Source organism: Camelus dromedarius, chromosome 14 (genome assembly GCF_036321535.1).
Source record: "Camelus dromedarius isolate mCamDro1 chromosome 14, mCamDro1.pat, whole genome shotgun sequence".
NCBI lineage: Eukaryota > Metazoa > Chordata > Mammalia > Artiodactyla > Camelidae > Camelus > Camelus dromedarius.
In genome coordinates this window covers 23,037,552-23,063,294 of record NC_087449.1, presented here as the reverse complement: position 1 = coordinate 23,063,294, position 25,743 = coordinate 23,037,552, and the positions used below count along the sequence as shown (strand labels likewise).

The window sequence follows — 25,743 nt, the reverse complement described above, 5'->3', positions numbered from 1 at the left end:
TTATTGCAGAGAGAAGCAACTGATATTTGTATATTAACTTTGTATCCTGAAACTTTACTGAAATTATTATTTCTAACAGTGTTCTGGTGGATTCTTTAGGGTTTTCTTTATATAGTACCATGTGATCAGCTAACAGTGACAATTTTACTTTCCGACTTCCCAACATGAATGCCTTTTCTTTCTTTTTCTTCCCCCCTAACTGTCCTGGCTAGTACTTCTAGTACTATGTTGAATAAAACTGGTGACATTGGGCATCCTTGTCTTGTTCTTGATCTTAGAGGAAAAGCTTTCGGCATTTCACTGTTGACTATGTTGTTGTCCGTATCTGTGGGCTTGTCATATATAGCCTTTATTATGTTGAGGTACAGTCCCTTAATACCCAGTTTGTTGAGAGTCTTTAACATGAATGGATGTTGAATTTTGTCAAATGCTTTTTCTGCTTCTATTGAGATCAGTTTTTATCTTTTATCTTGTTAATGTGGTATATATCACATTTATTGATTTGTGGCTATTGAACCATCCATGTACCACTGGAGTAAATCCCATTTGATCATGGTGTTTGATCCTTCTAATGTTGAATTCAGTTTGCTGATATTTTGTGAGGATTTTTGCATCTGTGTTCATCAAGGATATAGGCCTGTAATTTTCTTTCTTGTAATGTTTTTGTCAGTCTTGGTATACCAGATGTCTTTGGTATCAAGGTAAAGCTGGCCTTGCAAAATGAGTTTGGAAGTGTTCTTTCCTTTCCTATTTTTGGAAGATATTGAGAAGGTTTGGTATTAATTATTCTTTAAATGTTTTGTAGGATTCACCAGTGAAGCCATCTCTCCCTGGACTTCTTTTTTTAAATCATTGAGAGGTTTTTGATTACTATTTCAATCTCCTTACTAGCAATTTGTTCAGATTTTCTACTTCCTCATGATTCAGTCTTCATAGGTTGTATAGTTTGTAGGAATTTACCCACTTTTTCTGAGTTATCCAACTTGTTGGCATATACGTATTCACAGTGGGTTTTGTGATCTTTTGTATTTCTGTGTTATCAGTTGTAATGTCTCCTGTTTCATTTATACTTTAATGTCAGTCCCCTTTTTTTCTTGGTAAGTCTAGTTAAAAGTTTGTCTATCTTGTTTATCTTTTCAAAAATCAGCTCTTAGTTTTATTGTTTTTTATTTTCTTTTTAGTCTGTTTCATTTATTTCCATTCTTATCTTTGTTATTTCCTTCCTTTGGCTAGCCTGGAGCTTAGTTTGTTCTTCTCTTTCCAGTTCCTCCAGGTATAAAGATAGGCTGTCCAAGATCTTCCTTTTTCCTTCATGTAGGTATTTATCACTGTAAACTTCCCTTTTAGAATGACTTTCGCTGCATCCCAGAAGTTTCACTAAGTTTTGTTTTCATTTTCATTTGTCATAGAGTATTTTTTAATTTCTTCTTTGACCCATTGGTTGTTCAGGAGCATGCTGTTTAATCTCTACATATTTGTGAGTTTTCCAGTTTTCTTGTAATTGATTTCTAGTTTCATACAATTGTGGTTGGAAAATATGCTAGATATGATTTCAATCTTCTTAACTTTATTAGGACTTGTGGCCTAACATATGATCTATCCTGGAGAATATTCCATGTGCACCTGAGAAGAATGTGTACTCAGTTGCTTTTGGATGAAATGTTTTGTCTTTGAGGTCCATCTTCTTGAACATGTAGTTTAAGTCCAATGCTTCCTTACTGATTTTCTGCCCAAATGATCCATTGTTGAAAGTGAAGTCTCCTGATACTGTATTATTGTCTTTTTCTCTCTTCCCAATTAATATTTGCTTTATGTATTTAGGTGCTCCCATTTTGGTTCATATTTACAACTATTATATCCTTTTGATTAATTGACGTTTTATAATGACCTTCTTTGTCTCATTACATTTTTTGACTTAGTTTATTTTGTCTAAGTATAGCTAATCTTGCTTTCTTTTGGTTTTCGTTTGTATAGAATATCTTTTTTCATCCCTCTACTTTCAGTCTATGTGTGTCCTTTAAACTAGGTGAGAGTCTTTTAGTCAACATATAGTTTGGTTTTGATTTTATCCATTCAGCCACTCTGTCTTTAGACATAGACAAAATTTAAATTTAATCAAAGTTATTTTTAAATTTCTTTTTAAATGAAGTATAGTTGACTTACAATATTATGTTAGTTTTAGGTGTACAGCATTGTGATTCAGTATTTTTGCAGATTAGACTCCATTACAGGCTTTTACAAGATAATGGCTGTAATTCCCTGTGCTACACAGTATATCCTTGTTACTTATCTATTTTATACATAGTGGTTTGTATCTGTTAATCCCATACCCCTAATCCTGTACCTCCCCCCTTCTCTATCCCCTTTGGTAACCACAGTTTGTTTTCTGTATCTGTTAGTCTGTGTGTTGCATGTACATTCATTTGTATTATTTTGTAGATTCCACTTATAAGTGATTTGCAGTATTTGTCATTCTCATTTCATTAATCATGGTAGTCTCTAGGTCCATCCCTGTTGCTGCAAATGGCAGCATTTCATTATTTTTATGGCTGATATTCCATTGTGTATGAATAAAACCCATCTTATTAATCTAATCATCTGTTGACGGGCACTTGGGTTGCTTCCATATCTTGGCTATTATTATAAATAATGCTGAGATGAACAATGGGGTGTATGTAACTTTTTGAATTGGTGATTTTTTCCCCCAGTATATATCCAAGAGTGAAATTGCTAAATTGTGTGGTAGTTCTTTTTTAGTTTTTTGAGGAATCCCCATACCGTTTTCCAGAGTAGCTCCACCAATGTACATTCCTACCAACGGTGTACAAGGGTTACCTTTTCTCTACATCCTCTCCACCATTTGTTATTTGTAGACTTTTTGATGATAGCCACTCTGACCATTGTGAAATGAGAGCTCATTGTGGTTTTGATTTGCATTTCCAATGATTAGCAATGTTGAGCATCTTCTCATGTGCCTGGTAGCCATATGTATGTCTTTTCAGAAAAATGTCTGATCAGGTCACTGCCTTTTTTTTTTTTTGATTGGGTTGTTTTGATATCGAGTTGTATGAGCTGTTTGTATATTTTGAATATTAAACTCTTGTCAGTCGCATCGCTCACAAATAGTTCCTCCCATTCAGTAGGCTGTTCATTTTGTCTATGGTTTTCTTTACTGTGTGAAAGCTTTTAGGTTTAATTAGGCCCCATTTGTTTATTTTTGCTTTTATTTTTTGCCTTAGGAGACTGATCCAAGAAAATAGTGCTGATTTATGTCAGGGTATTTTTGTCTATGTTCTCTTTTAGGAGTTTTATGGTTTCCATTCTTATGTGTAGGTCTCTGATCCATTTTGAGTTTATTTTTGTTTGTGAGAATGTTCTAATCTCATTGTTTCATATGTGGCTGTCCACTTTTCCTAGCACAACTTATTGAAGAGACTGTCTTTTCTCCATTGTATATTCCTGCCTCCTTGATGTAGATTAGTTGATTGTAGGTGTGGGTTAAAGTAATGTAGTTGTGGACTTATTATTGCTATTTTGTTCACTGTTTTCTGGTTGTTTTGTTATTCCTCTGGTCCTTCCTTCCCCTCTTGTGTCTTTGTGATTTGATAGTTTTCTATAGTTGTATGCTTAACTTCTTTTCTCTTATATATCTACTCAAGGCTTTTCCTTTGTAGATACTATGGGGCTTACATAAAACTTCTTATATATATAATAGTCTGTGTTAAGCTGATTAACTTCAAATGCATACAGCTCTCTCAAACCTCCACATTGCTTTGATCTCACAATTTGCATCTTTTTACATTGCATATTCATTTACAAATGATTGTATAATTATTTTTTTTACTTTTGTCTTTTGACCTTCATACTAGAATTATTGATTTATCAGCATTATTAGAGTTTTCTGAATTTAAGTATATACTTATCTTTACTGGTGATTTTATACTTTTACATGTTTTCCTGTTACTCATTAGCATCCTTCCATGTCAGTGTGAAGAACTGCCTTTAACATTTTATATAAGGCTGGGCTAGTGATAAACTCCTTCAGTTTTTGTCTGGAAAACGTTTTCAGTTCTGAAGGACAGCTTTGCCAGGTAGAATATTCTTAGTAGGCAATTTTTTTTTTTTTCCTTTCAGCACTTTGAATATAACTTGTCTCATTGTGGATCTCTTGGATTCATCCTGTTTGGTACTCTCTGGGCTTTTTCTGGATTGGATGTCTGCTTTTTCCCTCAGATTAGGAAAGTTTTCAGCCATTAATTCTTTGAAAAGGTTTTCTGCCCCTTTCTCTTTTCCTTCTGGGATCTTTATAATGTGTGTATTGATCAATTTGATGGTGTCCCATAGGTCCCTTAAGCTGTCTTCACTCTTTTTATTTTTCCTTTATGCAACTCTGATGGGATGAATTCCATCGACTTACCTTTGAGTTTGCTGATCCTTTCTTCTGGTTGATCTAGTCTGCTGTTGTACCCTTCTAAATTTTCAGTTCACTTATATCCCTCAGTTTTGTGATTTCTATTTGTTAATTTTTAATATTTTCTATTTCAATTGAAATTCTTTGTTCATGCTTGCTCTCCTGACCTTGGTGAGCATCTTTTTGACTATTACATTGAACTCTCTCTCAGGCAAGTCACTTAATATTTGTTTCATTAAGATCTGTTCTGGATATTTACCTTGTCCTTTTGTTTGGAACGTATCTTTTTGCTTCATTTCCTTTATTGGTGTCTTATGCATTTGATAAAACAGCGACTTCTCCCAGTCTTGAACAAATAGTCTCGGTAGATGATGGACCTTGTCATTCAGCCCGGTCTAAGCTTTGTTATTCTCAATCGTTTGTAATAGCCTGAGCCTCCTTTTTGGCTCTTAGTAGCTTCCAGTAGTTGAGTGTGTTCCACCTGAGTATCCAAAGGCACAGGATGGGGGGGGGGGGAGTCTGCAGTTAGCACCTAGATGCAGACTGATTACTCTGGACCCTCAGGCAGCAGCTGGGAAAGTATGTATTAAGCCCCTTCCAAGTTAAAAATGGGCATTTTTGCCTGCTCCCTCTGTGCTGAGCACAGGTGTATAGTCACTAGGCGGTTGGGAGGAGTGCTCCTGCACTCATTAAGAATTTTTTGTTTGCTATAGTCCTGTGGAATTCTTGAATGCAGGCCCCACTGGCTATCAGAGCTACGCGATCCACAGACCATTCCTTGGGTGTCAGACTTAAGAGGCATGGCATAGACACATCCCTGCAAGGCCCTCCAGGTAGATACTAGTGATTAGACAGGGCTGGAAGAAGGTGGGAGAGGCGTCCTGCAGCTTCCCCAGTCTGAGGAAGATTGCACTTGCCCTTGCACCTGGCTCTCGGGCAGCAGATTTTGAAGCATGCAGATAAACACCTCTTTCAGGGGAAGACTGAGAGATGGGTGATTTTTGCCTGCCCTGAGGGGATAGTCCCATGAGTGCTGTGTGCCCCAAAGAATGCTTATTTTCTACAGTCTTCTGGCTCTCATGAATACAAGCTCTGTTGGCTTTCAGAGGTAGGTGTTTTGGGAGCCTTAAAAGTTGGGATACTGGATGTAGGGTCCAAACCCTTCACCCCGCAGTGCTGGGAGTTCCCTTCTGATGTATGGTACTATGCTGTTTATGGGGATTGTATCTTAGCCTTTCTTACCATATTTTGATGTGGGTATTTTCTCATTTGTCCAGTGTATAGGAGCTGCTCAGCTAGTTTCTGGACCTCTTTTAGAGGCAATTGCTTTGTATGTATCTGTACATTTGGCACGTCCCTGGGAGGAGGGGAACTCTGGAGTCAACTTGGTCAGCATCTTGATTGTCTCCTCCTGATCCTTAACATGAATAATTGAGAATTGCTTTATTTACAAGGATAGATTCATCATCTGTCCCCTTTGTTTTTAACCAACTTAAAATGGGGTTCAACTTCAATTGTAATTTTAATTGTAATACGAGAAGGCTCTTCTGCAATGCTGGAAGCTTTCCTTATGAGTCACTTCTACATTCTTGTATATTAAGTTACAGAATTCTGCTTCAGTAAGCTTGTCACACATAGTATTGTGAAACCTAAAACTAAGAAGGATTTTAGGTGGTCAGGAGGTTGTGCTACAATCTGATTTATTGTAGTGGTAACTGACTACTTGTGAAGAACATTTTGGCCCTTATCATAAACACTTCTGAATTAGAATATCTGACATACAGCCTGGAAACTTGCTTTTTAACAAGCTTTCCAGGTGATTATATTAGACTAAAGTTAGAGTTCACGTTGCTCTCTAGAATGTATCATTGTATTATTCTTGACATCATTTGCTGGTTTCTGCACCTACTAGTTTATTCTCTTGCCATGTCTTTTATCACTAGATGAACTTAACATGTAATCTGACATGCAGTTCAATTCCTTAGCCCACTGTCCTTCCTCAGAAGAGTACTGGTATTCTGTGTTGCTATTCCAATTCAGTGGGATTTAACTAGGTACAAACGGCAGAAGCAACTAAAATGTCACTTTTTTTCTTTCCCTAAAATGTAGGGAGTGGTGGAAAGAGGAAGGTCCACAAGTGATTTTGATACAGAAATTTTTGTGTAATTTTTTGAATAGCTTTGTTATTTATCCTGCTATTCTGTTTTTACACCAAATCGCAAGTAGAATTGCTTCTCTTATATAATACCTCTTTAACAAATAAACGAATTTTAATTTAGATTTTAGCATTAGTTATGATTTCTTTTTCTAACAGGTGTCATCTTTAAGAAATGAAAAGCGTGGCTCGTCGTATCTTATCTCTGCCCCAGAAGGCGGTTCGTTGGAATTTGTTGACCAGCATTCTCAGGGCACAGGAGCACATTACATGGAAACCTACTTAAAAAAGAAGCGAGTGTACTGAGTTAAGTTCTCTCCTTAAAACCTCCTAGGGTTCTTTGCAGTATCTCTGCTGTTCATCGCTGCCTTAACTACATTCAGACTAGCCATATCCTTTAAATACGGGTTAAAAACTTCCCACAAGGAACTCTGCTGTGCAGCAGGCAGAATTGCCAAATTAAAAAAAAAATGAGTAGCAATAAGAAGAGACATCAATTGAGGACATTTTCCACTAGCATTAGATGTATCTTAATCTGATATTAACTTACACAGTCCATTGGAGAAATTAATATATGTTCCAATATTCCTCGTTTAGGAGTGGGAATAATTTTGACACCATATATTAAAGTTTGAAGCAATAAATGGGAAATGTTCTTATTTCCCGAGCCTTAGAATGAGTTCTCAATAAGCCATTGTACATTTCAGTTTACTTTCCCTAGAACTACAAGAGCGCAAGTACAAAATACTGTGATAGTAATGTTATAAAGATGCTCTACATGCAGACAAAATTATTAGCGCTGAACAAGTCATGCAAAATTAAAGTGAAACACGGTGATAGTGACATCCAAGATATACACTACTACAGATGCTTTACTTGTTATTTACCATTTATACCTTTTCTAAGAAACAAGACATTTTAAGAAAAGTAGCTTTGATCTAATTTCAGGGGTTGTCAAACAACTAACCCCCTGCAGTCAAATTTGAGTCCTCCACCTGTTTTTGTACTGCCTGCAAGCTAAGAATGATTTTTACATTTTTAAATGTTAGAGGGGAAAAAACTGACTTAAAAATTATTTGGCCCTTTATAAAGTTCAATGACTCCTGATATAATACCATTAATTCTCTAATCCTTTACTTCACCTACAAAAGACCTTTAACTTTTGCAACAGATTTGTAAGTGGCAAGGAACATAGGTTTCTGTGTCATACTTCACAGCACAGACTAGTGATGATCTGATTACTAGAACAGGGTATATTTTGGTCATCAAATGCCCTAGTTCCACAATACAGTAAAGCAGCAATTCTGCCCTTCCGGAAGTCTTATGGAAGGAACAGTATTAATAACCATTTTGAGGAAATAAGCTGTACTTCATTCTCTGCTTTGTCTCTTGTTCTTTTGCAGTGTATTAGGCTGAAAAATTATCAGCTATTTAACCCAATTTACTATTGCATATAACTTTTGACATCACCATTTCCTAAAGAGCTTGGTATTAAATGCATGAGAAACCCTTTTGCCATCTAGACATTTGTAAGTTTGTTCCTTGTTACGAGACTGTAATTGATGATGTGGAGTTTAGGCAATCTCAATGATCAGAGTCTTTTTGAAATCAGATCATTAAATATCTTGTAATTATGATAGAAAGTATCTCTCCTGTTTTAATTATGGAGTTAAAAACTGGTACATATGGTATGATTTGTGAAGAGTTTTACTTGGTCTAATTTATTGCATATATTAACTTCTATTGGCAATGACAGCTAGGAAGTTAAGAGCATTTCTAATAAGTATACTACCCATAAATAACTGATCAGGACAGGCATCAGTCAATTCTGACTCAGCAGCTCAATAATGGCTTCTCCATGCTCTGCACTTCTTCCCTTTTTCCTGTTGCATTAGCCTCTCCAATGCTTTGCCACACCTCTACAACAGTACAAATAGAAGAAAGGGAAGCAGGAAGAGGTTGGAAGAACTGAAAGACAGATAAGTACAAATTAAGTGGTGTCAGTAATAAGGACCATTACCCCCATCCCCCAGCCATAGTCTATACTGTTATTTTTCTATGTAAACAAACTGTTTGAAATGCTTTGAAAAATGGATCTTAATATTAAAAGGCATATGCATGTGAAGTGTCTAGTATATTTATTTGTATAAAGAGTAAACAAAGTGCATATAGAGTGGCCACAGGTTTGACACAGAGAGAGACCTTGGTGATGTAGGGTTATTGGAAAGATTTAAATGGCAAGTTTATTGTTGCCATTGAATCAATACAGACCTCTTTCAAGCTCAAAAGGGGAAAAGTAATGATACCAAAAGAAATGCTACACAGCATTGATGCAGACTCTTGGTCAAAAAAGATCGTATGGTTCACATTGAATCAGAGATTTTACATTTTTGATTACCCAGCTACCTCCAAGCAAACCGGCAACCGTCTAGTGGATCCTGAAGTCCATAGTGCTTCCAGAGGGGTCGGTCTTTCAAGTTTTACAACGTAAGGTGGCAGTCAAAATAGTGATCAACTCTTGCAGAGGGATGGTAAGTACTGAAACACTCTAAGAACAGTGCAACGTACGTGGTATATATATTCTGACATTCAGTATCCGAAATCAATGCTGGAACAGCTTGCCCCGAAGTGGTAGAGTTATAAAAGAATGTACATTACCTGGACATTTCTGAAAAGCATGTGTAAGAGCATCCAGGTTCTTGGAGTCAATCCTGACTAAAGGTATATGTTTAGGAAAGCACTGGCACAGGCTTAGTTCTCGAGAATTAACATCATGCAGCAAAGTATTCCATACCTGTCCCCCTGGCTGTGACCGGTTTCTAAAATAGGTACCACTGGTCACCCAAGGGGACAGGGGCTAAGCCATTGCAGAAACAACTCAGTTTATGTCCTACTGTTGACAGGAATACACTCATCTTTGTAGAGAAACAAGAGTATACTAACTGATACCTAGTATTTCAAGAATGCTTTGTCTGTCACTGTAGATGCTGAAATTTGAGGGCATGTTTAGAGTGTCGGCTAAGTCCATCAATCTTTATGTGCCAAAAAAGTATTTCAGATAAACCGGCAGCTAACAAAAATTAGGTTGAGATGACTTTGTCAAGCTCCTCTTATTTTGGAAAATCCTACTCTGGTACTCAAGGGTGATGGTAAGTAAATTGTTTCGTCTGGTTAGTGGTGTATTCTTCCCAAAAGGAGGAGTGCTTAAGTGCTTTCTAATATTTTGGTTGTTATTATTTGTCAGTGTTTTACTGGTGCCAAATTTAAAGGAAGTACTTACGCATATTAAGCACTACAGTGCCTTACACATGGATACGTACCCAAGTATCATTTTAGACAGAATACAAACTTTTTCCATTAAAAACAAATTTTTTAAAAATGGCTTGGCTATTGGCTGGGGAGAGAACTTGTACAGAGTAGAATTTAAATGTTATTCATGCTGCTTATTTTAAAAGTGCTTCAAATCCTTCAATAAGGTTTTGAAAGGTTGTCCGATTAGATGGTTGGAATTCCCAGCATTTTCTCATGAGTTGATAAACCTGTAGAAAGAAAAAAACAATAACTGTAAACATATTAGATTTGGAAACTTTTTAAAAAATAATTATAGAAAGATCAAGAAAATAATTTTGGAAATGTAAATGATTTTCCTTAATGAGTAAGACTAGAAAACAAGAGTATTTGAGTAATTTAAAATATAGAAAATGTGACAACCATAGTTCATAAATAATATTTTCATATTTGGGAAGCTCGTAAGTTAACTGACCTTCAGAAAAATCCAGATAATGACGTGATAGCTCAGTTTAGACTCAAATCTCCTCACTGGCTGCTTAATAAATAGTCTAAAGTTAGTCTTAAAGGCTCAATTCACGGAGAAATGCTGTGGAGAAGTGAGATGAAACACACACACACACGCACCTCTGTGTGTCTGTCACGGTACGGCTACAGCAAAACATGCTCCTTAGGGCGCTCACTGAGGTGCGCCTACTTTTGAAGGGAATCCCTTGCTTTACATATAACTGGTGGCTGTCATGATTTCCCAGATTTCTTATCTGAAATTCAGCTTCAGAAAACTATCTTGAAGTATTCTACCACTTCCTGCTCCCCCACTCCAGTCCGATGCTGGATAACCAAGTGGTGAAAACATTAAAAAAAAAAAAAAAGTTGAGTTTTATTACTGTGAAATGGCCCATAAATACCTCTTCTGGACAGTTAGGTGGACAAGGCAAACGTTTTCCTTCTTTTAATGTATTCACAAGTCTTGTTACCGTCATCTGGCCATGAGTTGGGCCTATCATTTTCAGGAACAACTAGGTAAAAATAAAACCAAACAGAATACTTTACTTTACACATATATTAAGGAAAAGTGTCTTGGACTTTCATTTAATTTCCAATATAATTCTAGAAATTTTACCTTTCCATTTGAACACACTGATTGGGCCCCACTTAAGAATACCACTTACAAAGCGGAGGGATGGACACATTTTCATTGGGTGCCAGATTGTAACGACAGACAAGTAAGACTTACTGCCATGGGACTGGAATCTGAATCACAGTAAGTAAGCAGCTCGTGCAGAGTCACTCCAAAAGACCAGACATCAGAGGCGATATAAAATTTACACTGAATTAAACATTCTGGAGCATACCTGAAAGAAAGCAGACCATAAAACTTCACTTCCTGGAAAGCATATTCCAAAAAACATGACAGAGTAACTCAGGAACATCAGCTCTCTGGTGTTTCTTAGAATTTAATATTCTAAGACATGTGAGAGTGTTATGTGTTCGTCACCTGTGGGCTGCTGTGGGGCACACCTGACACACAGTTCAGTACCCACTCTGGGCCCCCCGTAGCACATACCTGCCCCCAAATACCAGTAAGACAAGCCCGTGCTCTCATTCCTCCATGGGGAGGAAGCGGCAGTGACCTCACTGTTCAGTCCTCTTCCAAAGTCAGCTGTTTTGGTGAATGACATCCAATTGCCTGAGCCAGAAATTGAGGCACCTCCAAAGCTGTTCTCCTAAACACCATTATCACTGTCCAAGGTCCTACCCTCACTGGCTCTGGCCGAACTGGACTCCTATCTTGCTCCTCTCCTTTCCAGTGGTCTTGTTAAACAGAAGTCCCTGCCCTTAATCCCCCAACAGCATCCCAAAGCTCTTGGGACAGAGCCCTCGCTCTGTGACTCGGCAACGCCCGAGACCTCCCTTCACGATGCGGCCACACGAGGCTGATTTCAGTTCTTGGGACAGCCCCTGCTCTGTCCCATTCTTGCTGTCACACGTGCCGCCTCCTCACCATCTTTACTAACCCCCAGGAATCCTTTAAGGCCTTATCTTAACAGAACTTCCAGAAAACCAAGCCTGAACCCTTCTACAGTTACGGGATCACAGAAGTGGCTGCCTCCCCCAGTAAATCCTTGACTCAGCCGTCTTGTTCACCGCCACGTCTCTAGTACTTGGCACAGGCTAGGACCTTGATACCTATTTGTGTAAGGAGTAAATTCCAAAAATCCTAAGTCTTTCTAATCTTGACTAGTAAGAGACATTAACATAGCTAGGAAAGGGCCTGTCACAACAGTGGAAACCCTACGAAGTGCTGATGAAATCCGTTTGATTCAGTTACCAGAACACAGGGCTGTCCCGGTCGTCCTTGACTGTGTAATACTCCTTATCAGTTTCAATTGCTTTGGTCAGACCGAAGTCTCCAATTTTCACTTGGTGTTCACTCTCAACAAGGACATTTCTTGCTGCCAAGTCCCGGTGAACGTACTGCCGAGAACCCAGGTAGTCCATCCCCTGAGGAAGAGAAGTAAGGGAGAGCGCGCTGCTGCAACCAGCCCAGGCTGGGTTTTGTAGCTATCATTTCGTAACAAAAAAATACAAATGTCATTTCGTTCACGTATCACTGAATTTTTTTTTTTGATTTTTACTTTTATGCAAAAATAGTAAGACCACCTAATTTGAAGAAATACACATTAAAGTAGCCGTATTAACAAATCAGTTCCCTTTCTTACTAGAGACTAATCCTTTCACGCAAATCACGTAGAGCAAGACAAACGCAGCACAATTACTGGAAAGGTTCCCGCTTGCAGCCTAGTTGCAAACCCCTCACCCAGGACAGAGTGCCGGAGTTGTTTCACCTTTACCGTGCTGTCTCTTTTTTCTTTTTACCTTGCAAATCTGAACAGCATATTTTAACTGCTGTTTGAGGTTAATTTTGTTCTTGTTCTTTGGAAGATATTCCTTAAGGCTTCCCGAAGGCAGAAATTCCATGATGAGCTTAATACCATTTCCTCCTGTTCAGGGAAAAACAACACCCATCAGTACGAGGCTGCCAGATGACGGAACTGTGTGAGAGTAAAGGGCACACGATCCGGAGTCATGGGACCTGAACTGACTTCAGCTTTGCCACTGCACCACAGGCAGGTCCCCGGACCTCTCAGGCCCCAGAGCCTCAGGATCCTTACGCTTGTGCGCCCACCCCAGGGCCGCCAGCACGCACTGAGACAACTCCGTGTTCTGCAAACCGCTAGGCAAATGATTTTTTAAAATTATGAGCCACGTCATTTCACTACCAATTTTAAAGTACAATCCCCAACTATCGGACCGGCTTGTAAAAGATACACTTCTCAGTAAGTACTACTTGCCACCTTGATTTAGACAACTAGGAAACGAAATACCCCGGCTCGTGCTGGAGCAGGAGAGCAGGGCAAGGGGAGGAGTGGGGGGTCGGGGGGTCAGCTTCACCTGGCCTCAGGGCCCGACTGTGCGGGTCTCAGGACAGGCGAAGTCCAGTCCCCAGCGTGGGTGTGGGAGCAGCCGGGAGAGGCAATGCTGGAATCATCCCCTTTCCTGGAAGCTCTGCTGAGGGATTTGATAGCGCGTATGCCTCCGAAGCCAAGGCCCCTGGGGGCCCTCAGCTAGCGTGTTCAGGCGGCCCAGAGAAGGCGAGGGTACTGCCTGCTCAGCACCGGCCTTCAGGACCCCAGGCAGTCACTCCATCTCTAAACCAGCCCGCCTGTGCACAACGTACCGTCCTCGGTGCAGATGCCTTTGTACTTCACAATGTTCTCGTGATAAAGGTTTCTTAAGATTTCGATTTCCTTCTTCAGATCAGCTATGTGGTTCCCTCCACTCTCAGGCTTCAGAGATTTGACAGCCACCTGCTCCCCTGTATTGTCCCCCTCGGGGTCGTATCTGCAGAGCTCAACCTTCCCGAAGTGGCCCTGGAGGGAAAGACGCACATGCTTGATCAGGGCAGCCCCAGCCTGCGCCGCAGGGACACACTTCCGAGACGAGGCGTGCTCCTCGGGCCGCTCCCCTGAAGGCCGACACAGCCTGGTCACAGTCCTTCCTCCCTCGGCTCACCTGCCACCCCTTCTACTACTAAGCTGTGACAAAAGTATCAAGTGATGTCAATCCCAGCTTCCGTGAAAGTGTAACCCAAGCAGCAGTGAAGGTTACTTCTGGACACGCAGGACAGCCCTGGGCCCAGGCTCCAGGGGAAGCCCCACAACGTAGCTGCGAAGAGCATGGTGTGAGGTGTCTTTAGAAGACGTGGGTCCGATCCCAGCTAAGCTACTTGAGAGCGACGCGGGCCCAGTCACCCAGGCGTCCGCGCGGGCACCAGAGGTGCTCAGTGCACACAGTGGTGATGAACCCCTAGGGGGGCTGAGGAGGCAAAAACGCTGAGCTGTAGGTGCTCAGCACATGGCCTTGGTACGTGACGGGTACTCCAGGTGGGACAAAATCTTTGTTTACTTAATGACAACCTATGAAGATGCCAATCCCAGTAGCTCTTCTAGCCACATTTCCTGTTAGAAAACTGCCATTCCAAGTCCAAAGGGAAAGCTAGCCTTCTATTTTGGTGTTTTATGTAGGAAACCCATCCCTCATTTAAGCAACCCCACGGGATATATATTCCCAGAAAAGTCAGAGATAGGTATAGATGTCCCCAAATCTCCCCCTTTCTATTCTCTTCCGGCCCTTAGAGAAAAACCGAGTCTCTGGAGGGGCTGACGATGTCCTGTGTGCATGGAGACAGGTACAATGCACGCCGTCACCGTGTGAGCGTCAGGTGGAGACACACACAATCCCCTGTGATGTCATTGGTCCAAAGAAAACACAGGAAGAGGCTTTCTCTGATCAACTTGGACCAGAAATGAGAGAACAGAGAGCAGCTCTGGATGTCCAGAGAGGTGAGGGGCCAGCAGGGACTCGAATGAAACTTGCCTCTCCCAAGTCACGGATCCTCTTTAAGAACCGCTTTTCAAAATGTGTGGGATCCACTTCGGTTGCTGGCTTTTTTTCTGATACGATGTCTGGATCTAACAGAAGAGAAGAGAAAACATGTGAAAGGCAGGGAGTGGCCCTCGCGGGCTCCCGGCTCGGGCTGCTCGGGGCGGGGCAACATGAGCGGAGACTTACTCTGCTCCTCCAGCTTGTTGATGTCTCTCATGATGGCTCGGAAGAACGGTCTCTGGTTGGGGTCGTAGTTCATGCAGCGGGTCATAAGGTCAGCCAGCTCCTTACAAGACGGTGTCACTGGCCTGCACCGGCTTTCGTAGAACCTCTCTTTCTGTAAAGAAAAGAACCATGTAGAAGAAACCAAAGGAACCCTCCCAACCCCCAAAAGCCTTAGCCCCAGGTCAGAAGGAGCTCCCTAACAATCCCTAATTTAATTCCCAACAGCTCTTCTTAAAGGTAGACTTTATAAACGTGTGTGCATGCTACTGCCTTTTTCCAGCTGTGGGAAACCTCAGTCCTGATACTAAAATAATCTAAATTTAAGGAAGACAGGCAGTGTAACCGCCCAGTTCCGAAAGCTGTATTCCAGCAAAGTCACGCAACCTTCTGGAATGCTATTTGGCAACATGTACAGAAATCTTCTGATTCTTCAAACCCTTTGACTCATTAATTCCAATTATTGAATGACTCAGAAATAAGTCAGATATAAACATTTATGTTTAAAGATATTCCTTGCAGAATAAAAATAAAACATTACAAATTTGAGAACAGCCTGAATGCTAAATATAAAATTAGTTAAATTAGAGTTTAATCAAACAGTGAACTCTTACCTTAAATTAGTACAAATTTTAAGACTTATTTAATCATACAGGAAGTACCCACTACATTAAATGAAAAAGTACAGCACGTGTAACTGTATCTAGCACGATCCCAATTTTGTTTAAGAAGAGAGACACTAACAGACTGGAAGACAACATGCTAAAGCGTTAAGCAGTAGTCGCAGTGCCCAGAATACAGTGATTAATACTTTTTTTTTTTAATAGTTTCCTGTATTTTCCAAATTCTCACCAATGGGGTTAATACTTTAAAAAACAAAGTGGAATCACTACATTCTAGGCTGGATTTAAGAAGCTGCCCCCGCTATCAGAGTGTCTCACCCTTCCAGCCTCCAGGGCAGCCCGGTGGAAGGGCCGCCCAACCCACCGACTTGGGAGGAGATCAGGGCTCTCTTTTATCAAAGGGACAGACCCTTCCTTACACCATCTCTGCATGTTGCTCAGCCCAGGGTACACAGAAGGCACTCAACAAACAGTGACTGACAGCAAAGGGTATACTGTTTTGTTTCCAAGGAAGTTAAAAATAAAATGACTCCCAAAAGCTCAGGCTGAAAATCCCAAATAGCAGATTTATAGATGTGATGGCTTCCCTGTTGGTTTCAGCTTAACTTCTCTTTCCCAAGTCCCATGTCATCTTTACCTGTCAAAAGGTTAACTAGCTAAAGGGTCTGCCTCTTCAGCATCTCCTACACGTGCACTCTCCGCTCCGGGTCCCCACGGCCACTTCCCGGTTCAGTCTCTCCCCACTGAGACCCTCAGAGCATGAGGCCTCTCCTCAGCCCGTCCATCCAACCACCATGCAGAGGAGCCGTCCCCAGGCAGGCCAGCCCCTGAGCACCTGACTCCACCCAAACCCTCCAATGCCCACATCACCCCCGGTGAAATTCTGCAGCCTGGCATTCGGGGCCTCTACACAGTCTGACCCCATACCACGCTTCCCACCTCATTGCCTGTCATTCCTCTCCACACTCCAGGCAAACGAAACCACGAGCTGCTTCCCATGGACAACTGAAATGCCACCTTCCTCTAGACTCTGATCACTCCCTCCTGGCTAAAAATGATGCCTGCCTCTCTAAACACACAAGGCACGTCCCAACAATCAAATCACTGGGTTGGGATCAGTGGTCCTTTACTGAAATTTTTACTACTTTATCCTTTTGGAGTTGGAGCCGCCATACTTTCTGCAAGTGAACACGAGAGCAGTTGGGCCTCGTGGCTTTGCATCCTGGCTGAGGGGCCCAGGCCTCGAGCCACCTGCGTCTGTTACCTGACCTGTAAAACAAGGGTAATGACACTGCCGCCACCAACACGCAGGGCTCTTAGGGTGACGGTTTCAGATACTGCATGGAATCCTCATCATTGCTTTTTGAGCCTAACTCTCCTACCACAGCCCAGGGTCCTCAGGGTATGGCAAGGCCTGCATCTGTTTCACTGTGCACCCCCAGCTTCAACTTAGGACAGGAGGAACTCAATAAACACCTTGTGCTAATTTTGCTGAAAAGTAGCCATTTAAAATTTCAAATCATGCTATGGCGATCTGAGCACGTACTGTGTACCTGGCACTCTGGGTGTATCCCGCAAAGTTGGCATTATTTAATCCCCGTTTTACAGATGATGAAACTAAGGCTCAAGGAAATTAAGTAACATTTGTGAGATCACACAGCCAGTAAGCCTGTGGAGCAATCCAAACTCAGGCCCACTCCTTCCACCATGTGAGACTTCGAGATGATTCCTGAGACGTTCATGAGTGTCCAAGGGGTCCTCAGCTCACACCCTGGAAAGCAACTGCTCACCTCAATCAGTGTCTTGTCTTTCAAGGGGATCTCGCCATTGTAGCAGATTTCCCAGAGTGTGGTTCCAAAGCTCCATTTGTCAGCAGCCACACTCAGGTTCTTGGAGTCTTCAACACACTCGGGAGCAATCCATGGGATTCGTTCTATGCACTCTGGAAAAGACAAGGGACACAGATCAGTTTCTGGAACCACCTGGGGAGTGGATCACTGTCACTGCAGCAGGAACTAGGAGCTAACAAAGAAGCTATTTCAAGTCGCACTTTCCAAACGTGGAGCACGGCTGCACTGATCCTGCGGGGAGCTTGTTAAAGGGGCGGTTTCCCGGGCTCCTCACCCTGGCCCTTCAGATGCATCGGTCTGGGTCAGGGCCGCAGCTGGGTCTGTTTATCACAAGCTCCCCAGGAGGGTCGTGTGAGCCAGTCTTCTGAAGCTCTGGCCTCAGAAATGGCACAGCACCCTGGGGTGGAGGCCGACACCCTGGGGAGGGAGAACAGAGGGTCATGTGGACAAAGGCCTGCGGAGGAGATGGCAGGGGAGAAGCAGCCGACAGGCATAGCGGGCAGGGCCAACCTCACGTGCTCACGGTCACCCTGCAGGGTCACATCCCTTTCACACGGGTTTTCTTTCATTTGGGAAAGAACAAGGGAAGAGAAGACTGAGGTAAAGAAGTCACACCTCTCTTGCACCTGGCTACTAACCAAGGCCAGTGATCAGAGCAGGAACCCCTGCCACATCAATGCAAATGGACTTTAACAAGCCCAGTGGCCTCCCAGAGTAGCCTCCTGGCTCCCAATGTCACCAGAAGCTGAAGGGCCATCCCTAAGCGGGATGGTCAGGCCCCCGGCCCCCCCTTCCCCACCTTCTCACGTCCTTCCTCCTGGCACAGGCACGTGCGGGCCGTGCTGCAGGCCCACCTGCTGACCTGTAAGGCCCAGGCGAAGCCCACCGCCTCCCTGAATCACCTTCGGCCCCCGCAGGGTGATGTCTCTCGCCTCTGCATGCCCACAACATTTTAGGGCCACCCCTCGTGGGATCCTGAAGCTTCTCTACTTGTGCGCTAGTCCTCAGTGTCTGTCGGAGACCCTTGCTGAGATTCAGAGCTGAATCTGTCTCAGGACTGTCGGGTGGTGGCCAGATAGTAAGTGTCAAACAGGTACTAAAGGAAGCTTCCCGTTCCCCTTCCAAAGAACGGATGATTTGGGGCTTATCTGTGAGGCCTGCTTTTCATCCTGGTTCCCTTCCAAACTCAGTCCACCCCTTGACTGAATAATTGAGCAAAACTCTAAGTGCCAGGCACTGTGCTCGGTGCTGGAGGCTGCAGGCCATCGCAGGCCCGGGGGGACACCAGGGTCCCACATGTGGCCTACAGGGAGAGCACATCCTGGGCATTGCTCTCAGTGTCTCAGCTCCCAAGGCTGTCCTTTCCTTTGGAGCCTTCAACTCACGATAACCTCATTCAAAGAGAAGGCAAGGCCACAGCAGTTGTTAAGGCGCCTTCTCACACTGCTCACTGCTACAGTGGATTTCAAAAGGAACACAGGGAGGGCCCAGGTCCCACTCCTCCCGACAGCTTTCTGAGCAGCCCCGGACCCGCGACCTCCCTTTGTGCTGCCCCAGCACCTGGAACACAGCTCCTTCATGGCAAGGACTGGACGTGCCTCTGGCAAGCTGCACCTTGAGGGCAGGGACCAACCCTCCCACATCTGACATCTTGGCAGGAGCACCAGACACCTTCTGCAGAAGTGTGCTTTCTACAAGGAGGCAGAACCCCAGCCCCAGCGCCCTCCCACTGCTGGCCTGACCCTGCCCCGGGTGGGGTGGAGGGGTGGGGGAGGAGGCCGGAGGGAGGGGAGACACACCTTGTCTGGACAGCACCGTGATGGGGATGCCGGGGTCACTGAGCTTGATGAACGGGCCGCACTCGCTGTCAATGCCCTCGCGGGCCAGGAGGAGGTTTTTAGTGCACACGTTTCCGTGGACCAGGTCTTTATCCTCCTGCAGAGTGAAAAGGCTGAGCTCAGCAAAGCTGCCCACGGGGCTGCCCATCTTCCCTCCTTCCCACACTCCCTGCTTCTAAGCCTCAGATTTTTTCTCCACATTCCCCAGCCACAGCCAGACCCAGGCAGCCTAGCTCTCCCTCAGATCTGTGGGACCCGGGCACATCTCGTAACATCCTTCTACTCCAGTTCCCTCATCAGGGAGACACTGGAGCAGGCCTCATCAGGCTTTCGTGAGAATTACACTGACTAGAGCCTGTAAAACAGCTTGACAGCTGAACCATGGTAAGCACTCCATAAATGGGAGTTGCTGTTGATGCTAATAAGTTTCATTCACTCTTTCAACAAGTATCGAACTATCTCTGCTCTTACCATACACTGCAGTGAAGTAAAATTTCCCTCTAAGCAGGATTCATACATGAGCATACACAGAACAGCCCAAGACGACTGTTTTCAATAAGCACCAGGCACACCTGTGTTTGAGCACAGAGCCTGGGCCCCTCCAGCCTGCTGGGCTGGTGCCTCCTTCCTGCGACCCTACTAGGACATTCCAGTTCCTGGTGGGGACCACCACAGACATCAGAACATACTTACCAAGTAACTCAGGGCGCTGGCCAGCTGCTTGGCAACTTTGAATTTCCAGGGTGTGGTGAGGACATCACTTTTCCGGTGCATGAAGAGGTCCAGGGGCCCCCCCTCCACAAACTCTTCCACCATGATATCTACAAGCACAAAAGCGGCCACATCTGCAACCCCTCGTGCCCTCACGAGAGCCCCCTTCAGTGGCTGGTCCTTGGCTTGGGAGGTGCACGTGGCAGAGGGCTTCAGGGTTGCACAGGCCTGGGTTCAAGCCCTGCCCAGAGCTCCTCTTAATCTCACTCTCAGGGCAATGAACTTGGCTCGGTGACCCCCACCTCCCAGGTCTAGCACAGCGTAGGGCCCAGAGCTGCCAAGAAAACATTAAGTGAGTGAAAAACAGATGGGATTTAGTCCCATGTCCACTATTAAGGGAAATCAACGCAAGTGACCTTCTCAGTACCTTGAATTGGCTGAGCGCAAAAAGAAAGGCGAGAAGCCTGGGCAACATGAAGGGGGTATCAGCGCCAAACACCTTCACAGCAGCCCTGCTCCCCGGCCAGGGCCAACCTCCCCATCCAGAGAGAACACACTTACTCTCCACGTCTCGGACACAGACGCCATAGAGGTACACGATGTGTTTATGGGAGACCTGTCTCATCATGCTGGCTGCCTCAAAGAAGGCCTGTGTGAGAACAGGACAAAGAAAGGTCAAGGGTCGGCCTCCACTGGTCTGATCGCAAAGGGGCTCTGCTGAGGAAAGTTGGTAGATCCCAGGAAAGCTCACCCCGTCCTCATCTGACACCCTGAGAGTACTCCCCTGGCCTCAACTGCCCAGGAGCCCTGCCAAGCCTTTACCAAGAGGGCCATCTGGCTGGGATGTGGGACTTATTTAAAAAACTTAATACAGAGCTGGGCTGGTGGGACAGGTTGGCTGACCACCTCCCCACGGGATACTCATGTCCACCACTTCCTCTTCAAACTCTGTTCTACACTGTTGAAGTAAAAGGGAAAACAATGCAGCAGATATCTCTCAAGACTTCGCTTTATCACTCTCACAGTCCGTGGGATCCTGGATAAATCATTTTACTCCTCTGGGCTATAGTTTTCCAGATTCTGAAGTGACAACCCTGGACTGCACCAACCTCTAGGACCGCGTGGACCTCTAGGAAGGAAATGGGAGGAGGGCGGAAGGGATAGGGAGAAACAGGCCGAGCTGGCGGCTGCTGCTCAACCCACCTCGTCTTCTAACCACTTTTACTCATTTTACACACCAGGTTTATCTAAGACTGTATTTGCGAAAGGAATCCTGTGTGGAAAGCAAGTTTGCTTCACAGCAACAGATATGGCCACAATCAGGGCCCAGGCTCTTCTCGGCCCACTGTGCTCTACCAGCTCCAGAAATGGGGAGGGCAGGGTGGTCGTGAGGAAGACACTTGCCAGGGAAATGTCCCTGTGGCTGGGGTCTAACACTTTGAGGATCACTTTTATTCTCTTCTCTTCGGCAGTTCCTTCGTCATCCTTGTAATCCATGAGGGTCCCAGAGTAGATGTGTGTCCGTGTGCCTCTCCCAAGGTGCTCGCCCTGAAGGAAGCAGCAGGAGGTTAGTGGGACCTTGCCCTTGCCCGAGGTGCCAGAGCCGGGACTGAGTCCTTAATGGGAACACACAATGCCGGTCCCGTCAGGACCCCGGAGAAAACAAAAAGCTACTTGGCCACACACAGATGTGGCACTTCCTGGACCCCAGCAGACAGTCCCCATATTCTCTCAACAGCAACTTGCTCTCTACCTCCAGGAACAGCCTGGGGCCAAAACATAGCCCTGACTTTCACAAAACCTCCAACTGCGCAGTGCGATTGATAGGCAGCGACATCAGCCCCACCCGAGGCCTCCAGAGCAGACTCAGAGCGGATCCCGCAGGGGCCGCCTCCCTCACGGGCTGGGGCACAAAGCAGACGGGCTTGCTGGTCCTAGCCCTACTGCTTGCTGGCCTGTTAACTGAGAAGCCTTCCTTCACCCTGCTCAGTCTCCACCCACTTTCTGTGAATGGGTAACAGTGTACCTGCCTCGTAGGGCTGTTGTCAGAATGAAGTGAAGAACTGGTACAAACCTGGGCACAGAGTAGGTAACAGCCAGTCTGTTGGGCCAGTGTGTTTTGTCTGATTGTCCCCTCACACCCACACTATTCATTTTCCATCCGTCTGGGGTATGGGGGTGCACATGTACATGCATTAAGATTAGCGATACAATTTACACACGCATTTGCTCCAGCAATGCCACAGAGGAAGGTGATGTGAAGACAGGCAGAGACTGGGGGACAGGCCTCAGTTTCCCCACATATGAAAAGGGCTAATAAGACCAAATGAGTAGACACATGAGATTGTCTGCTCAAGGCCCTGAGCACATAATGATCTGTCGCTAAGGACCTTTCCAGTTTATGCTTTAATAATTCCATTTAAATACTCATAATATTTGAAAATCAAAATGTGACTCATGAAACTTAGGCACTGTCAAGCTATTGACATTTAACCCCACGAAACTTGCAAATCAGAATCCTATTATTCTCTTATCCTAGGATCCCCTGTAAGTGCAGAAGATGCGTCGTGCTGACCCCCTAAGCCAATTCCTGACCCCCCAGGAACATACACAATCGTTAATCGGGTATATTAATTTGCTCAAATGCCACCATTTGTCATCTGTCATAGCAGAATAGTGATACATCCGTCCCGTCTACTGTATCCTCATGGCTATTCATTACAGCTACATCTGTCATGAAGCAATTCATCAAGGTTATGGGAAGTTGTGTTCCCAGAACATCCCGTAAAAGCCATATGCTTTCAGAATAATTAGTCTTCCCTAGAAGGGTTGCTTATTCCAGTGGCTGAGTCAGACACCATGCTGTCAGGACTCTACAGTGACCCAGAGGCTCCTGCATGTCCCACTTCAGCCTCCCCACCCGCTGCTCCCTCTGCCTTGGCCTAGCGTGTGTGCATCCTCTGAGGCTCTGCTCTGAGGCCATTTCCCCCAGGAAGTCATCTCTGTCCTCCCAAGGCCAGGGAGAATGATCGTCTCTGACAGCCCTCTCTGACATCCTGCCATGCTTCCCTACTTTGGACTTGTCTCCTGCTTATGGAACGATCTGTGTAAGAAAGACGAGCGTCTGCCCCCCTTCCTGGGCTGTGAGCCTGCTGAGGGTGACAGTCGTGCCTGACACGGGGAAATGCTCAATCACTGTTGCCTAAAAGACAGCTGGTGGCGTGGAGGATGATGATGTGCCCAGAGGCTCAAGGGGAAGGAAAGACAAAGACCCCAAGTACATGCCAAGCTGCAGGCAGAAAGGGGCTGGGGCGCTGCAGACCTGGGGACCTGAGTCTCTGGACACAGCTCTGGCACCACCCCCACCCCAGGGACAGAGCAGTAAGACCGGCCCTGAGTGAAGCATTTACATGAGGGAAGCGAGGCGCTTGTGGCCGTGGACTTCCACTCCCTCAAAACCTCCCCAACGATTTCAAGTACCAACTTCAAAAAGTAAGTGACAACCAGCCCCATGCCTGCCCGCCTCCACCAGGCTCCTCGGTGACAGCGAGCCCACGGTTCACCCTGTAACACCTCCAAGGCAGGAAGCGGCCTGCGCTGACTCCGTCCCTCCCAGGCTGCTGACACCCTGTCTCCTCAGCCTCCTCCTGGCGTGCAGTGTGTAGGGGGGCTGGGGAGGGAGTGCAGAACGGAAAGTGGGGGTTCCCTGGGCCTCACACCCCAGCCAAAGCCCAAAGGCAGCTACGAGGGAAAGTGGGCCCACCTAAGGCTGCAGACTCTGGGCAAAAGGCCCCCAGGGCTGGGACACTGGTCTGAGGGATCTATTTCTCCTTCAGGTCTGAACTGTGCGTCTCCTGCTCCCTCTGTGCTCTGTGCGCCCCTAGCTTTGCTCCTTCTGGAAACGTCATCAGAAAGCCCAGAACTGAAATTCAGAGGTGCTTTTTCACACAGCATGTTTTGGGACAATGAGGGTCACACTTGCCCACGGGGGGCCAGATTCTTGCTGCCTGTCAGCATTCTGAGTTCTCCAACTCCTCTCTGCAGAAGACCCACAATGGATGGTTCCTGTAACCCCAGGTAACCCCACAAAATTTGACTAATCACTTCCTTCAGGGAGAAAGTCTCTGGCGTGCACCTGGGCAGGACAGCAGGGCCCTGGCTGACCAGCTTTACCTACAACAGGGAGGTTTCCTTGTTCTTCTCCCACCACCCTGGCCGCCCACTCCCCAGGCTGCTCTGCCGTGGGGAGGCAGGACCAGGGCTGGACCCAGAACTGCAGCAGTGACTCACTTGCATAATATCTTTCTTGAGGATCCGATCAAAACTCAGCTGGCTCATGGGGTAGACGGGCTGCCACTCTTGGGCTTTCTTAGTGGCCACCAGCAGGTTGGAGATTTCTGTGGAAGAGAGAGGAGCAGTCTGAGCGGAGCAGCCAAGGTCTGAGTTCCCAGTCATCCAACATATGCTGAGCCACGGGGCTTGCTCAGTACATACTTGCACATTTGTTGGTTCAACCGTTCAACAAATATTTACTAAGGACTTGATTCCTCCCATCCAGGAGCTCACGGGCTAGTAACAGCCAAAATGAATCAAATAATCAACCAATCAAAGGAAAAGCTGCAATCTGCGCAGCTCCTCTAAAGGGCAGGTGCAGGCGTTCCGGGGCTGACCCAGCAGGATCTGTCCTGGTCAGAGGTGAGGGGAGGAAACGAAGTGTTAGAAGTTGAGAACAGAAACTGCAAGAAGGTAGGGCCGGTGTCTATCTTATTTCCTGCTCTACCTCTGCAGCCTGGTACACAGTAGACACTCAGTAAATATCTATTAAATGTGTGAACAAAAATAATCAGGGTGTGGGCTGGAGGAGAGCTGAGGATGGAGGCAGCATGCTGGGAGTGACAAGAACTAAGGCAGGAGGCTGGAAAAGACAGGTTTTGTGCAAAAGAACAGCAGGTGATGCCAAAAGGTGGTGCCTGAGCCTCTCCGGGCTCCCAGCAGCACCTTTCACCCGGCACTGACTAAATGCTGGCTGAAGGTACAGACTACGAGCAGGCCATCTCCCAGATTCTACTGATTCAAACAGCAAACCGAACCCTTTACACAATCTGCCAGGCCAGGGTCAGCACAGGTGGCTAACTGGGAATTTATAATCCACAGAAGTTGCCTTCCCCACACACGGCCACTACGAGCTACAAAGATACTGTGCAGAGGAAAGCACCTTCCAGATTCGGACTAGTAGTCAGAGTATTCTAGGAACCCCTGAAGATTTTTAAGTATTCAGCCACTAGCTGCTAAGTACCAGGTCCCTAGAGTGGGCCAAGTGACTCGAACGTGGTCCCTCGAATCCTCATTGCCCTGCAGGGTGGGGTTTGTTGTGTCTTTGTTTTTTTCAGCTCACACTTTGGCTGCTTTCTCTGTGCCAGCCACTGTCCTGAAGAGCTCTATACACAGCAGTTCCTTTCTCCTCATGATAATCCTATGAGGTATGCAGTATTCTTATCCCCTTTTGTAGATCAGAAAACAGATTCAGTGTCATTAAACCATTTGCCCAAGGTCAGGCAGCTACTGAGCCCCAGACTCAGGATTCACACTGAAGTCAGGGCTGACTCCAGTCTCCTATCCCCTGGAGCACTCCTGGCCCTAGAGGGGGGTACAAATCTGGGAGTCAAAACCTGGGTTCAGATACAGGTTCCCCTTG

At 45.2% G+C, this 25,743-nt stretch overlaps 2 protein-coding genes across 5 annotated transcripts in view; one reads left to right on the top strand and one right to left on the bottom strand.

Annotated features, from left to right (window-relative positions):
* Positions 1-8,691, top strand: part of RAVER2 (ribonucleoprotein, PTB binding 2) — a 98,226-nt gene extending 89,535 nt beyond the window's left edge. For both annotated transcript variants that reach the window (XM_031465306.2, XM_031465305.2), the window contains exon 12: positions 6,726-8,691. In XM_031465306.2, the coding sequence (XP_031321166.2) occupies positions 6,726-6,872 (147 nt within the window). In that variant the 3' untranslated portion in view covers positions 6,873-8,691. The remainder of the gene's footprint in view (positions 1-6,725) is intronic.
* Positions 8,688-25,743, bottom strand: part of JAK1 (Janus kinase 1) — a 210,376-nt gene continuing 193,320 nt past the window's right edge. For all 3 annotated transcript variants that reach the window (XM_031465304.2, XM_031465303.2, XM_064493504.1), the window contains exons 12-25: positions 24,339-24,445; positions 21,453-21,596; positions 20,610-20,697; positions 20,031-20,158; positions 19,299-19,434; positions 17,440-17,591; positions 14,991-15,141; positions 14,796-14,890; positions 13,597-13,789; positions 12,735-12,859; positions 12,187-12,359; positions 11,092-11,209; positions 10,763-10,873; positions 8,688-10,105 (exon numbers count right to left, since the gene is read on the bottom strand). In XM_031465304.2, the coding sequence (XP_031321164.1) occupies positions 10,010-10,105; positions 10,763-10,873; positions 11,092-11,209; positions 12,187-12,359; positions 12,735-12,859; positions 13,597-13,789; positions 14,796-14,890; positions 14,991-15,141; positions 17,440-17,591; positions 19,299-19,434; positions 20,031-20,158; positions 20,610-20,697; positions 21,453-21,596; positions 24,339-24,445 (1,817 nt within the window). In that variant the 3' untranslated portion in view covers positions 8,688-10,009. The remainder of the gene's footprint in view (positions 10,106-10,762; positions 10,874-11,091; positions 11,210-12,186; positions 12,360-12,734; positions 12,860-13,596; positions 13,790-14,795; positions 14,891-14,990; positions 15,142-17,439; positions 17,592-19,298; positions 19,435-20,030; positions 20,159-20,609; positions 20,698-21,452; positions 21,597-24,338; positions 24,446-25,743) is intronic.